This window comes from Tachyglossus aculeatus, chromosome 27, assembly GCF_015852505.1.
Source record: "Tachyglossus aculeatus isolate mTacAcu1 chromosome 27, mTacAcu1.pri, whole genome shotgun sequence".
In the NCBI taxonomy this organism is placed as follows: domain Eukaryota; kingdom Metazoa; phylum Chordata; class Mammalia; order Monotremata; family Tachyglossidae; genus Tachyglossus; species Tachyglossus aculeatus.
The window spans coordinates 4,867,817-4,882,044 of NC_052092.1; the positions used below are offsets into that span (position 1 = coordinate 4,867,817).

Consider the following 14,228-nt stretch of genomic DNA (forward strand, 5'->3'; position numbering starts at 1 on the left):
TTACTTGTACATATCTATTCTATTTATTTTATTTTGTTAATATGTTTTGTTCTCGTCTCTCCCTTCTAGACTGTGAGCCCGCTGTTGGGTAGGGACCATCTTCATATGTTGCCAACTTGTACTTCCCAAGCGCTTAGTACAGTGCTCTGCACACAGTAAGCGCTCAATAAATACGATTGATTGATTGATTGATTGATGGGGGTGACGACTGAGAGCTTGTTGTGGGCAGAATGTGTCCGTTTGTTGTTCTGTTGTATTCTCCCAAGGGTTTAGTACGGTTCTTTGCACACAGTAAGCACTCTGTCAGTGCGATCGAATGAATGAACGAACCCCCCCATGGGACAGGGGCCGTGTCCAACCTGATTAGCTCGTCTCTACCCCGGCGCTCAGTACAGTGCCTGGCACGTAGTAAGCACTGAACAAGTACCGTAAAGCACCACCGCATCCAGGAAGACGGGGGTGGTGTCCGGGTGATGGAGTCATATCATATGGGTAGGGACTGTCTCTATATGTTACCAACTGGTACTTCCCAAGCGCTTAGTACAGTGCTCTGCACACAGTAAGCGCTCAATAAATACGATTGATGATGATGATGATATCGGGGGGGATGGAGGCGGTATCCGGGGAGATTGGAGCCGAATCTGGGGGAGATGGGAGGCTGTGTCTAAGGTACTAGTATTCTGTCTGGCGACAGAGAAGGATGAGCCCACTGTTGGGTAGGGACCGTCTCTATATGTTGCCGACTTGTACTTCCCAAGCGCTTAGTACAGTGCTCTGCACATAGTAAGTGCTCAATAAATACGATTGATTGATCCGGGCGTCGTGGCCTTTTCAGGGCGAGGGTGTGAGGTGGCAGGTCCGTGGGTGCGTGGCCCCTGACCCCAGCCTGGGCCCTCCAGCCTGACTCTTCCTCTCTCATCATCAATCGTATTTATTGAGCGCTTACTATGTGCAGAGCACTGTACTAAGCGCTTCCTCTCTCCCCATCTCTCTGTCCACCCCCCGGCCCCAGAACCAGCTGGTCAGCGTGGACGAGAACGCCAAGACCTACATTGCCAGCCAGGGCTGCTTGGACGCCACCGTCAATGACTTCTGGCAGATGGTCTGGCAGGAGAACTCGCGGGTCATCGTCATGACGACGCGGGAGGTGGAGAAAGGGCGGGTGAGGATGCCCGCCCGTGGGCCCCGGGTCGCCCCTCCGCCCCCCCGGCCGAGCCCCAGTGCCCGGCCCTGACTCTCCCCTCCTCGACAGAACAAGTGCGTCCCGTACTGGCCCGAGGTGGGCTCCTGCAAGCCCTACGGCCTCTACTCGGTGCAGAACTGCGCGGAGCACGATGCCCCCGAGTACAAACTCCGCAGCCTGCAGGTCTCCCCGCTGGACAACGTGAGGCCCTGGCCCTTTAGGGCCTTTCGGGGCGGGGGGACGGAGGGGACGGGGCCCGGGGGGGGGGGGGGGGCTGTCCGGCCCCCTTGCTGCTGGCGGGGGGCTAGTACTGGGGAAGGGGCCCATCTGGTGTGTATATATATAATTGGCATTTGTTAAGCACTTACTATGTGCAAAGCACTGTTCTAAGCTCTGGGGAGGATACAGGGGGATCAGGTTGTCCCACGGGGGCTCACAGTCTTAATCCCCATTTTACAGATGAGGGAACTGAGGCCCAGAGAAGTTAAGTGATCACACAGCAGACATGCGGCAGAGTCAGGATTCGAACCCATGGCCTCTGACTCCAAAGCCCGGGCTCTTGCCACTGAGCCATGCTGCTTCTCTAAGGCCGTATAGAGGGCAGCCTTTTGGGGGGGGGGGGGTTTCCAAGGGTAAGGAGTTGGTCATCATCATCATCAATCGTATTTATTGAGCGCTTACTATGTGCAGAGCACTGTACTAAGCGCTTGGGAAGTACAAATTGGCAACATCTAGAGACAGTCCCTACCCAACAGTGGGCTCACAGTCTAAAAGGGGGAGACAGAGAACAAACCCAAACATACTAACAAAATGAAATAAATAGAATAGATATGTACAAGTAAAATAAATAGAGTAATAAATATGTACAAACATATATATCATCATCATCATCAATCATATTTATTGAGCGCTTACTATGTGCAGAGCACTGTACTAAGCGCTTGGGAAGTACAAACTGGCAACATCTAGAGACAGTCCCTACCCAACAGTGGGCTCACAGTCTAAAAGGGGGAGACAGAGAACAAAACCAAACATACTAACAAAATAAAATAAATAGAATAGACATGTACAAGTAAAATAAATAAATAAATAGAGTAATAAATATGTACAAACATATATACATATATACAGGTCAGTCAGACAAACATCAAGGTAACAAGGCAATCACTTTGAACTTACCTTCACCGTGATGACTCCCTTTCGCCCAACTTTTTTCATCTCGTCGGATATTATGGTGCCAATTTCCTGGTCTCCGTTCGCTGAGATTGTGGCGGTCCAGGGTTGGTAGGGGAGCAGTTGAGTCAGGGGGTCTGTCACGGGGGTGGTCTGGGGTGCGGGGGGGTCTGTCATCATCATCATCATCATCATCATCAATCGTATTTATTGAGCGCTTACTGTGTGCAGAGCACTGGACTAAGCGCTTGGGAAGTCCAAGTTGGCAACATATAGAGACGGTCCCTACCCAACAGTGGGCTCAGTCCAGGGGTGGGGAAGCGGTCCGGATTGGTGCCGGGGGGGAGGCCCGTCCAGGGGGAAGGGGCGAACGGGGGTCGGAGAAGCAGCGTGGCTCCGTGGAAAAAAGCCCGGGCTTCGGAGTCAGAGGTCACGGGGTCAAATCAATCAATCAATCAATCAATCAATCGTATTTATTGAGCGCTTACTATGTGCAGAGCACTGTACTAAGCGCTTGGGAAGTACAAATTGGCAACACATAGAGACAGTCCCTACCCAACAGTGGGCTCACAGTCTAAAAGGGGGAGACAGACAACAAAACCAAACATACCATCCCCATCCCCCCGTCTTACCTCCTTCCCTTCCCCACAGCACCTGTATATATGTATATATGGTTGTACATATTTATTACTCTATTTATTTATTTATTTTACTTGTACATATCTATCCTACTTATTTTATTTTGTTGGTATGTTTGGTTCTGTTCTCTGTCTCCCCCTTTTAGACTGTGAGCCCACTGTTGGGTAGGGACTGTCTCTATGTGATGCCAATTTGTACTTCCCAAGCGCTTAGTACAGTGCTCCGCACATAGTAAGCGCTCAATAAATACGATTGATTGATTGATTGATACCAACAAAATAAAATAAATAGGATAGAAATGTACAAGCAAAATAAATAAATAAATAAATAAATAGAGAAATAAATAAATAGAGTAATAAATATTCAAATCCCGGCTCCGCCCCTTGCCAGCTGTGTGACTTTGGGCAAGTCACTTCTCTGGGCCTCAGTTCCCTCATCTGTCAAGTGGGGATGAAGGCTGTGAGCCCCCCACGAGGGACAACCTCATCACTCTGTAGCCTCTCCGGCGCTTAGAACAGTGCTTTGTACATAGTAAGCGCTTAACAAATGCCATTATTATTATTACTGTAACGGCCCCAGCGCTTCGAACAGTGCTTTGCACAGAGTAAGCGCTTAATAAATGCCATCCTTATTTTCAAGCGCTTAGTACAGAGCTCTGCGCAGAGCAAGTGCTCAATAAATACGATTGAATGAATGGCAGCGTGGTTCCCGTGGCAGGGGGATCTTGTGCGGGAGATCTGGCACTACCAGTACCTGAGCCGGCCGGATCACGGGGTGCTCTTAGAACAGTGCTTTGCACAGAGTAAGCGCTTAATAAATGCCATCCTTATTTTCAAGCGCTTAGTACAGTGCTCTGCGCAGAGTAAGCGCTCATTAAGTACGATTGAATGAATGCCAGCGTGGTTCCCGTGGCAGGGGGATCTTGTGCGGGAGATCTGGCACTACCAGTACCTGAGCCGGCCGGATCACGGGGTGCGCTTAGAACAGTGCTTTGCACAGAGTAAGCGCTTAATAAATGCCATCCTTATTTTCAAGCGCTTAGTACAGTGCTCTGCGCAGAGTAAGCGCTCATTAAATACGATTGAATGAATGGCAGCGTGGTTCCCGTGGCAGGGGGATCTTGTGCGGGAGATCTGGCACTACCAGTACCTGAGCTGGCCGGATCACGGGGTGCCCAGCGAGCCCGGAGGGGTGCTCAGCTTCCTCGACCAGATCAACCAGCGGCAGGAGAGCCTGCCCCACCCGGGACCCATCGTGGTCCACTGCAGGTCAGCCCCGGACCCCCCTGCGGACCCCCCTGCAGCCCCGGGCCTCGGGAGGGGGACGGGTCCCCAGACGGGGAGGAGGGCCCAGGTGGTGGTGGGGAGACTGCTAAGACTCCATCAGAGAGGGTGGGCGAATGGCATCGGGTCACACAGCAGGCCCGGGAGTCCAGTCTCGAGTCCGGGCCGCGGGCAGGCGAGGCCGGAACACGCGGCGCGGACTCCTCCCGCCCTTCCCCTTTCCTCTCACTGCCCGAGGTCCGGGTGCGAGAGCCGCTCTCTTCTCCTCGCTCCCCGCCAAGGCCCCCTTCGCCCCCGTGTCCCAGGCGTCCTGACTCCCCACGCCGCGGGAGTGGGGGGAGAGGCAGCTGTCTCTACCCCCAGCCCGCGGCCTTGCTTCTCGAAATCCCCGGCCTTAATTTAGCCAAAGCAGGAAGGAAGTGGTGGGAGCAGGTTATTTTTGACAAACTCTGTTAGAAATAGTCAGAGTCGTCCCCATCGTCCGGCCCCCCCAACCCCGGGCTTGGCTCCTCCCTGCCCCCCATCTCCGGTCACGCCCCCAGCCCCAGCCCACAGGCCCAGAGGTGGCCTGCCGGGCCCGGGCCTCGACGGCCCCAGTGGTCCCAGGGGTGGGGAGGGGATGGAGGGAAGAGGCGGGGCCGCCGCCTCCGGACGGCGGACGCGCTCAACGGGACCGGTCAATGCCGCCCCAACCCCGGTCCCGCCACTGACCGCCACCCTCTTCCCAGCGCGGGCATCGGCCGCACCGGCACCATCATCGTCATCGACATGATCATGGAATCCATCTCCACCAAGGGTAAGGGGCACCGGGGAGGTGGGGGCGGCCGGACGGCGGCCGGACGGTGGGGGGCGACCAGTTTGCCGAACCCCCCCTCCCGCCCCGACTCCTCCGTCCGTCCATCCGCAGGGCTGGACTGCGACATCGACATCCAGAAGACCATCCAGATGGTCCGTGCCCAGAGGTCGGGGATGGTGCAGACGGAGGCGCAGTACAAATTCATCTACATGGCCATCGCCCAGTTCATCGAGACCACCAAGCAGAAGCTGGACATCCTGCAGGTGCCCGGGCCGTTCGGGGGATGGATGGGTGGACGCGGCGGGGAGGGCCGGGCTGACCGTCCCGCCCTCGCAGGCCCAGAAAGGCCGAACAGAGTCCGAGTACGGGAACATCGGTTACCCCCCGGCCATGAAGAACGCCCACGCCAAGGCCTGCCGCACTTCGTCCCGGTGAGTGACCTCAGACCTCCGCAACCCGGATCCCCCCCAAGCCTAGGCCTCCCCACCCCGGGTCTGAGCCTCCCCACCCCGGCTTTGTCCGCAGGCCGAAGGAGGACGTGTACGAGAATCTGCAGGGGAAGGCCAAGAAGGAGGTGAAGAAGCAGCGCTCGGCGGACAAGGAGAAGAGCAAGGGCTCCTTGCGGAAGAAGTGACCGGGCCAGGAGCCACTGGACAGGTCTGCCCACCCGCTGCTCCATCCTTGGCCTTGGTTTCCCCCCCTTCAGCCCCAGACCAATCCCCTTGGAGGACGATTTCTCATTCGGTCATTCGCTCTTTCAATCCTCTTTATTGAGAGCCCACTGTGTGCAGAGCACTGTACTGAGCGCACAACCATAGACAGACACATTCCCGGCCCACATCGAGCTCACAGTCTGGAGGACGAGTTTACAGCCTTTTCCCGCCCCTGGACCCAGGTGTTCCTGCTCCCCCGGACCTCTGACCTCCAACCTCTCTGGCTCCACGTCCTCAGTGACCTCATCTGGAAAATGGGGATTAAATGGGGAACGGGGACTATGTCCAACATGATTAGCTTGTATGTACCCTAGCGTTTAGTGCTTGGCACACAGAAAGCACTTAACAATTACAATAAGAGCCCATTGTTGGGTAGGGACCGTCTCTCTCTCTCTCTCTCTGTTTTTTTAATGGTATTGGTTAAGCGCTTACTATGTGCAAAGCACTGTTCTAAGCACTGGGCAGGTTACAAGGTGATCAGGTTAGTACAGTTAGTACAGCGCTTAGTACAGTGCTCTGCACACAGTAAGCGCTCAATAAATACGATTGAATGAATCAGGTTGTCCCACGAGAGGCGGGGGGGGGGGGCTCGCAGTTTTAATCCCCATTTTACAGATGAGGTGACTGAGGCCCAGAGAAGTGAAGTGAGTTGCCCAAAGTCACACAGCTGACAAGTGGCAGAGCCGGGATTAGAGCCCATGACCTCTGACTCCAGAGCCCGGGCTCTTTCCACTGAGCCACGCTGCTTCTCCATACGTTGCCGACCTGTACCTCCCAAGCGCTTAGTACAGTGCTCTGCACACAGTAAGCGCTCGATAAATACGATTGAATGAATTCCCCCTCTCCATCCCCCCCTCCCATCTTTCCTCCTTCCCTTCCCCACAGCACCTGTATATATGTATATAGGTCTGGACAGATTTATTACTCTATTTTACTTGTACATATCATCATCAATCGTATTTATTGAGCGCTTACTGTGTGCAGAGCACTGTACTAAGCGCTTGAATATCTATTCTATATTAAGAATATCTATTCTATTTTATTTTGTGAATATGTTTGATTTTGTTCTCTGTCTCCCCCTTCAAGACTGTGAGCCCACTGTTGGGTAGGGACCATCTCTAGATGTTGCCAACTTGGACTTCCCAAGCGCTCAGTCCAGTGCTGTCAGTAAGCGCTCAATAAATACGATTGATTGATTGATTGATTGATTGAATGAATGCTGCATCTCTAACCCCCCATCTCTCTCCTCACCCCGCAGCCCACCCGCCCCCCGGGATCAAGACTGCTGCTGTGCTGGCCCTGGAGAGGGGCTCCGGCCCCCGGCCCCGGCCCTCCTTTCCTCCCCCGGCCCCGGCCGCCTGCGGTAATTTAACGACTGCTCAGCCCGTCCCTACCCCCGATGCCCACAACCCCGTGCCCGCTGTACATAGCCCCGTGCCCATCGATTGAGCCCTGTAAATAAAGCTGCCGTCTCATCAATCAATCAATCGTATTTATTGAGCGCTTACTGTGTGCAGAGCGCTGGACTAAGCGCTTGGGAAGTCCAAGTCGGCAACATCTAGAGACGGTCCCTACCCAACAGCGGGCTCACATCATCATCATCATCAATCGTATTTATTGAGCGCTTACTGTGTGCAGAGCACTGGACTAAGCGCTTGGGAAGTCCAAGTCGGCAACATCTAGAGACAGTCCCTACCCAACAGTGGGCTCACAGTCTAAAAGGGGGAGACAGATTACAAAACCAAACCTACTAACAAAATAAAATAAATAGAATAGATATGTACAAGTAAATAAATAGAGTAATAAATATGTACAAACATATATACATATATACAGGTGCTGTGGGGAAGGGAAGGAGGTAAGATCAGCCCTCTGCCTCTCCCTGGCTGGGGGTGGGCCGGGGTGGGGACACGGGGGGCTGCACCCCTGGTTGACCCCCCAGGCTGGGAGACTTCTAGTCTTCTCCCCCTTCTAGACTGTGAGCCCACTGTTGGGTAGGGACCGTCTCTATATGTTGCCAATGTGTACTTCCCAAGCGCTTAGTACAGTGCTCTGTACACAGTAAGCGCTCAATAAAGACGATTGATTGATTGATCGATTGATCGGAGACGAAGAGCAAGCAATCCGGAGGGGCTGGAGACACCCATGCGCTGGGGCTGTGCCATGCAGATAATAATAATAATAATAATAATAATAATAATAATAATAATAATAATGGCATTTATTAAGCACTTACTCTGTGCCAAGCACTGTTCTAAACTCTGGGGAGGATACAAGTTGATCAGGTTGTCCCGCGAGGGGCTCACAGTCTTCATCTCCATTTTACAGATCATCAGTAATTTTGTAATGATGCAATGATGTAAAATGATGTAATGATGTAAAATCATCATTTTACAGATCATCCCCATTTTACAGATGAGGGAACTGAGGCCCAGAGAAGTGAAGGGACTTGCTCAGAGTCACACAGCTGACAAGCAGCGGGATTTGAACCCATTTATTCATTCATTCATTCAATCGTATTTATTGAGCGCTTACTGTGTGCAGAGCAGTGTACTGAGCGCTTGGGAAGTACAAGGCGGCAACGTATAGAGACGGTCCCTACCCAACAGTGGGCTCACAGTCTAGAACCCATGACCTCTGACTTCCAAGCCCGTGCCCTTTCCACTGAGCCATTCCGCCTTTTTGTGGGAGACAGAGGCAGTTGGACAGACGGGATCTGTGGAGAGGCCCAGCTGGGAATAATAATATGAATAATCGTGGGATTTATTAAGCACTTATATATCAGGCACTGTTCTAAGCGCCGGGGTAGATACGACGAGCTAATCGGATTGGACGCAGTCCCCGTCCCACATGGGGCTCACGGCCTTCATCCCCGTTTTACAGATGAGGTAACTGAGGCACAGAGAAGTGAAGTGACTCGCCCAGGTCACGCCGCCACTGGACCGTATCTCTTCTTCCCCCTCCCCAAATTATCCCTGACGCCTCCAGGGAGCCTTCTGAGATTAACCTGTCCTCCGCTCGCGGTGACCGAAACATCGTGGGGTCAGCTTTCCTGATGCGTTAGAGAAGCAGCGTGGCTCAGTGGAAAGAGCCCGGGCTTTGGAGTCGGAGGTCGTGGGTTCAAATCCCTGCTCCGCCACTTGTCAGCTGTGTGACTTTGGGCAAGTCACTTTACTTCTCTGGGCCTCAGTTCCCTCATCTGGAAAATGGGGGTGAAGTCTGTGAGCCCCACGTGGGACAACTTGATTACCTTGTCTCTACCCCAGCGCTTAGAACAGTGCTTTGCACATAGTAAGCGCTTAATAAATGCCATCATCATCATCATCATGCGTACCCACACCGCCTCATTAACCAAACAATCCATAGTATTTACTGAGCGCCTTCTGGGAACACGGCGCCCGTTCTGGAAGTACAGTAGAATCAGGAGGGCGGGATCTACCCATCCATAATAACAATAATACTGGCAATCAATACCGTTGAATGAAGGAATGAACCTTGTAACCTCCCCAGCGCTTAAAACAGTGCTTTGCACATAGTAAGCGCTTAATAAATGCCATTATTATTATTTTGGCCGGGAAAATAATTTACAGCTAGGAGGAAGAAGGAAATGGGAATAGATAAATAAACAGTGCCGTGTGGACGTGGTCACTGTGAGGTCACACGGGCTTCTCTGGCGCAGAAGGGCTCCGCAGCAGGTGGAGAAAAGGCCTGGGAGATGAAAACGGATAATTTGTTCAATCATATTATTTATTGAGCGCTTACTGTGTGCAGAGCACTGTACTAAGCGCTTGGGTCTATTCTCAATTGATTATAGTCACTCATTCAGTCGCATTTATTGAGCGCTTACTGTGTGCAGAGCGCTGTACGAAGGGCTTGGGTCCATTCTCGATTATAGTCATTCACTCATTCAATCGCATTTATTGAGCGCTTACTGTGTGCAGAGCACTGGACTAAGCACTTGGGTCTATTCTCAATTGATTATAGTCACTCATTCCATCGCATTTATTGAGCGCTTACTGTGTGCGGAGTGCTGTACGAAGCGCTTGGGTCCATTCTCGATTATAGTCATTCACTCATTCAATCGCATTTATTGAGCGCTTACTGTGTGCAGAGCACTGTACTAAGCGCTTGGGTCTATTCTCAATTGATTATAGTCCCTCATTGTCACATTTATTGAGTGCTTACTGTGTGCAGAGCACTGTACTAAGCGCTTGGGTCTATTCTCAATTGATTATAGTCACTCATTCAGTCGCATTTATTGAGCGCTTACTGTGTGCAGAGCGCTGTACGAAGGGCTTGGGTCCATTCTCGATTATAGTCATTCACTCATTCAATCGCATTTATTGAGCGCTTACTGTGTGCAGAGCACTGGACTAAGTGCTTGGGTCTATTCTCAATTGATTATAGTCCCTCATTCAATCGCATTTATTGAGCGCTTACTGTGTGCGGAGTGCTGTACGAAGCGCTTGGGTCCATTCTCGATTATAGTCATTCACTCATTCAATCGCATTTATTGAGCGCTTACTGTATGCAGAGCACTGTACTCAGCACTTGGGTCTATTCTCAATTGATTATAGTCCCTCATTGTCACATTTATTGAGTGCTTACTGTGTGCAGAGCACTGTACTAAGCGCTTGGGTCTATTCTCAATTGATTATAGTCCCTCATTCAATCGCATTTATTGAGCGCTTACTGTGTGCAGAGCCCTGTACGAAGCGCTTGGGTCCATTCTCGATTACAGTCATTCGCTCATTCAATCGCATTTATTGAGCGCTTACTGTGTGCAGAGCACTGTACTAAGCGCTTGGGTCTATTCTCAATTGATTACAGTCCCTCATTCAATCGCATTTATTGAGCGCTTACTGTGTGCAGAGCGCTGTACGAAGCGCTTGGGTCCATTCTCGATTATAGTCATTCACTCATTCAATCGTCTTTATTGAGCGCTTACCGTGTGCAGGGCACTGTGCTAAGCGCTTGGGAAGTACAAGTTGGCGACATATAGAGATGGTCCCTACCCAACAACGGGCTAATCACGTTGGACACAGTCCCTGTCTCCCAGGGGGCTCACCCTCTTAATCCCCATTTTCCAGAGGAGGTCACTGAGGCCCAGGGAAGTGAAGTGACTTGCCCCAGGTCACACAGCCGACACACACGGTGGAGTGGGATTAGAACCCAGGTCCTCCCCACTCCCGGGCCCTGTCTCAACCTCCTAGGCCACAATGCTTCTCAACTTGCCTCCTCCTCCTCCCCCAGCCTGGACAACCGACCAGTGCTCAGCGCCTAGAACATCATCATCATCAATCGTATTTATTGAGCGCTTACTGTGTGCTAAGCGCACTGTACTAAGCGCTTGGGAAGTCCAAGTTGGCAACACATAGAGGCAGTCCCTACCCAACAGCGGGCTCACAGTCTAAAAGGGGGAGACAGAGAACAAAACCAAACATATTAACAAAGTAAAATAAATAGAATAGATATGTACAAGCAAAATAAATAAATAAAGTGCTTCACACATAGTAAGCGCTTACCAAACGCCATCATTATTATATTAGGATATCTATCTGTCTCTGTATGTTGCCAATTTGTACTTCCCAAGGGCTTAGTACAGTGCTCTGCACATAGTAAGCGCTCAATAAATACGATTGATGATGATGATGATGATGATATCAAAGCAGGAGCTAGAAGGGTCCTGGTTTGGTGGGATCCCCCACCTTGGTGGGTTGGGGTCTGGGGGTGCGGGGCCGGGAGAGGGAAAGGGTTAAGGCTGGGGGGGGTGACCGGCCTAGGGCAGGGAGACACACCTGTGCAGGGGCGGGGCCAGCTGAGGAGGAGGAGGAGGAGGACGAAGAAGAAGAGGAGGAGGAGGAGGAGGAGAAGAAGCCAGCGGGGCCCGGCCTGGCCCCTCCCGGTTGTTGGGGGGCGAGGTGGGGGGCGGCCAGGTAAGTGGGGGCAGGGGGCAGGGGGCAGGGGGCGGCCCTGCCGGGGTTGGGCCGGGCCGGGCCGGGCCGGGCCGGGGGTGTCCTCGCGTACAGCTGTGTGTACCTGCGTGTAGGTGTGGACGTGGGGGCAAAACCTCTAGTGGGCCCAACGCCTGCCTTTGGATACCACCGACACACCCCCACTTTCCATTTTCTCTCCCCTCCCCCTCCCTCCTTTCCCTTCTCCAATTGTCTCTCCTCTCCCTCCTTTCCTTCTCCAATTTTCTCTCCCTCCTTTTCCTTCTCCAATTTTCTCTCCCCCCTCCTCTCCCTCCTCCTTGCTTTTCCTTCTTCAATTTTCTCTCCCCTCCCTCCCTTTTTCTCTCTCCTCTCCAATTTTCTCTCCCCTCCCTCCTTTCCTTTTCCAATTTTCTCTCCCCCTTTTCTCTCCCCTCTCCTCTGCCTTTTTCCTTCTCCAATTTTCTCTCCCCTCCCTCCCTCTCCTCTCCCTTCTCCAATTTTCTCTCCTCTTCCTCCTTTTCCTTCTCCAATTTTCTCTCTCCCCTCCTCTCCCTTCTCAATTTTCTCTCCCCTCCCTCCTTTGCTTCTCCAATTTTCTCTCCCCCCTCCTCTCCCTCCTCCTTGCTTTTCCTTCTTCAATTTTCTCTCCCCTCCCTCCCTTTTTCTCTCCCCTCTCCAATTTTCTCTCCCCTCCCTCCTTTCCTTTTCCAATTTTCTCTCCCCTCTCCTCTGCCTCCTTTTCCTTCTCCAATTTTCTCTCCCCTCCCTCCCTCTCTCCCCTCCCTTCTCCAATTTTCTCTCCTCTTCCTCCTTTTCCTTCTCCAATTTTCTCTCTCCCCTCCCTCCTTTGCTTCTCCAATTTTCTCTCCCCCCTCCTCTCCCTCCTCTCCTTGCTTTACCTTCTTCAATTTTCTCTCCCCTCCCTCCCTTTTTCTCTCCCCTCTCCAATTTTCTCTCCCCTCCCTCCTTTCCTTTTCCAATTTTCTCTCCCCTCTCCTCTGCCTCTTTTTCCTTCTCCAATTTTCTCTCCCCTCTCCTCTCCCTCCTTTCCCCTCTTCTCCAATTTTCTCTCCCCTTCCTCCCCTGCCCTCTCCTCTCCCTCCCTCAGTCATTCATTCATTCCATCGTATTTATTGAGCGCTTCCCGTGTGCACAGCACTGGACTAAGCGCTTGGAAAGTACCATCCTGAAACAAATAGAGACAAGGGGCTCCCCTTCCTCCTTTTCCTCTCCCCTCCCTCCCTTTCCGTTCCCACTCCCTTCATGAGAAGCAGCGTGGCTCAGTGGCAAGAGCCCGGACTTGGGAGTCGGAGGCCGTGGGTTCCAGTCCTGCCTCCTCCACCCGTCTGCTGTGTGACCTTGGGTAAGCCACTTAACTTCTCTGGGCCTCGGTGACCTCATCTGTCAAATGGGGATGATGACTGGGAGTTCCACGTGGGACAACCTGATGACCTGGTATCCCCTCCCAGCGCTTAGAACAGTGCTTGGCACATAGTAAGCGCCTAACAAATACCATGATGATGGCCCCTCTCTGGTCAAGGGGTTGTGATGGGCCTAATTCCCAGGATGCAGTGGGGTGGCCCGGCCTACCGTTGGCCTCGCGGGGGTCAGAGGTCAGAGGTCAGGGGTTGGGGCGCCGCTCTCTGAGCCCACTGTTGGGTAGGGACTGTCTCTATATGTTGCCAATTTGTACTTCCCAAGCGCTTAGTACAGTGCTCTGCACATAGCGCTCAATAAACACGATTGATGATGATGATGATACTCTCTAATCCTGCCCGGTAACGCTGGAGGCCCCCTTCCAATTGGCTGCGCCCGACGCCCCTCACCGCAGGCCCCGCCTCCTGATTGGCTGGCTGCCGGCCCGAAGCCTGCGATTGGCTGGAGGGCGGCCGGGAGCTTTAAGTTCAGTCTCTCCTATGTACTGAGCGCCTACAAGAGAAGCAGCGGCCACTTGGCAGCTGGGCGACTTTGGGCAAGTCGCTTCCCTTCCCTGTGCCTCAGTTCCCTCATCTGTCAAATGGGGATAAAGATTGGGAGCCCCACATGGGACAACCTGATCACCTTGTTCTCCCCCCCCCCCACCCAGCGCTTAGAACAGTGCTTCGCACATAGTAAGTGCTTAACAAATACCACGATTATTATTATAAGGTGCAAAGCACTCGACTAAGCGCTTGGGAGCGTGCAATACAACAATAAATCTTTTAGACTGTGATCATCTTTATCTACTGTGAGCCCACTGTTGGGTAGGGACTGTCTCTAAATCAATCAATCGTATTTATTGAGCGCTTACTGTGTGCAGAGCACTGTACTAAGCGCTTGGGAATTACAAGTTGGCAACATATAGAGACAGTCCCTACCCAACAGTGGGCTCACAGTCTAGAAGGGGGAGACAGAGAACAAAACCAAACATATTAACAAAATGAAATAAATAGAATAGATATGTACAAGTAAAATAGAGTAATAAATATGTACAACATATATACATATATACAGGTGCTGTGGGGA

The 14,228-nt window shown here is 52.2% G+C and overlaps 1 protein-coding gene across 1 annotated transcript in view; it reads left to right on the plus strand.

The window, feature by feature from the left end:
- The window catches only part of PTPN6 (protein tyrosine phosphatase non-receptor type 6), a 34,850-nt gene extending 27,718 nt beyond the window's left edge, over window positions 1–7,132 (plus strand). The window contains exons 10-17 of the mRNA XM_038768012.1: window positions 1,013–1,162; window positions 1,253–1,384; window positions 4,109–4,263; window positions 5,007–5,074; window positions 5,186–5,337; window positions 5,411–5,505; window positions 5,600–5,731; window positions 7,046–7,132. Coding sequence (XP_038623940.1) covers window positions 1,013–1,162; window positions 1,253–1,384; window positions 4,109–4,263; window positions 5,007–5,074; window positions 5,186–5,337; window positions 5,411–5,505; window positions 5,600–5,708 — 861 coding nt within the window. The 3' untranslated portion in view covers window positions 5,709–5,731; window positions 7,046–7,132. The remainder of the gene's footprint in view (window positions 1–1,012; window positions 1,163–1,252; window positions 1,385–4,108; window positions 4,264–5,006; window positions 5,075–5,185; window positions 5,338–5,410; window positions 5,506–5,599; window positions 5,732–7,045) is intronic.
- The last annotated feature ends 7,096 nt before the right edge of the window (window positions 7,133–14,228 follow it).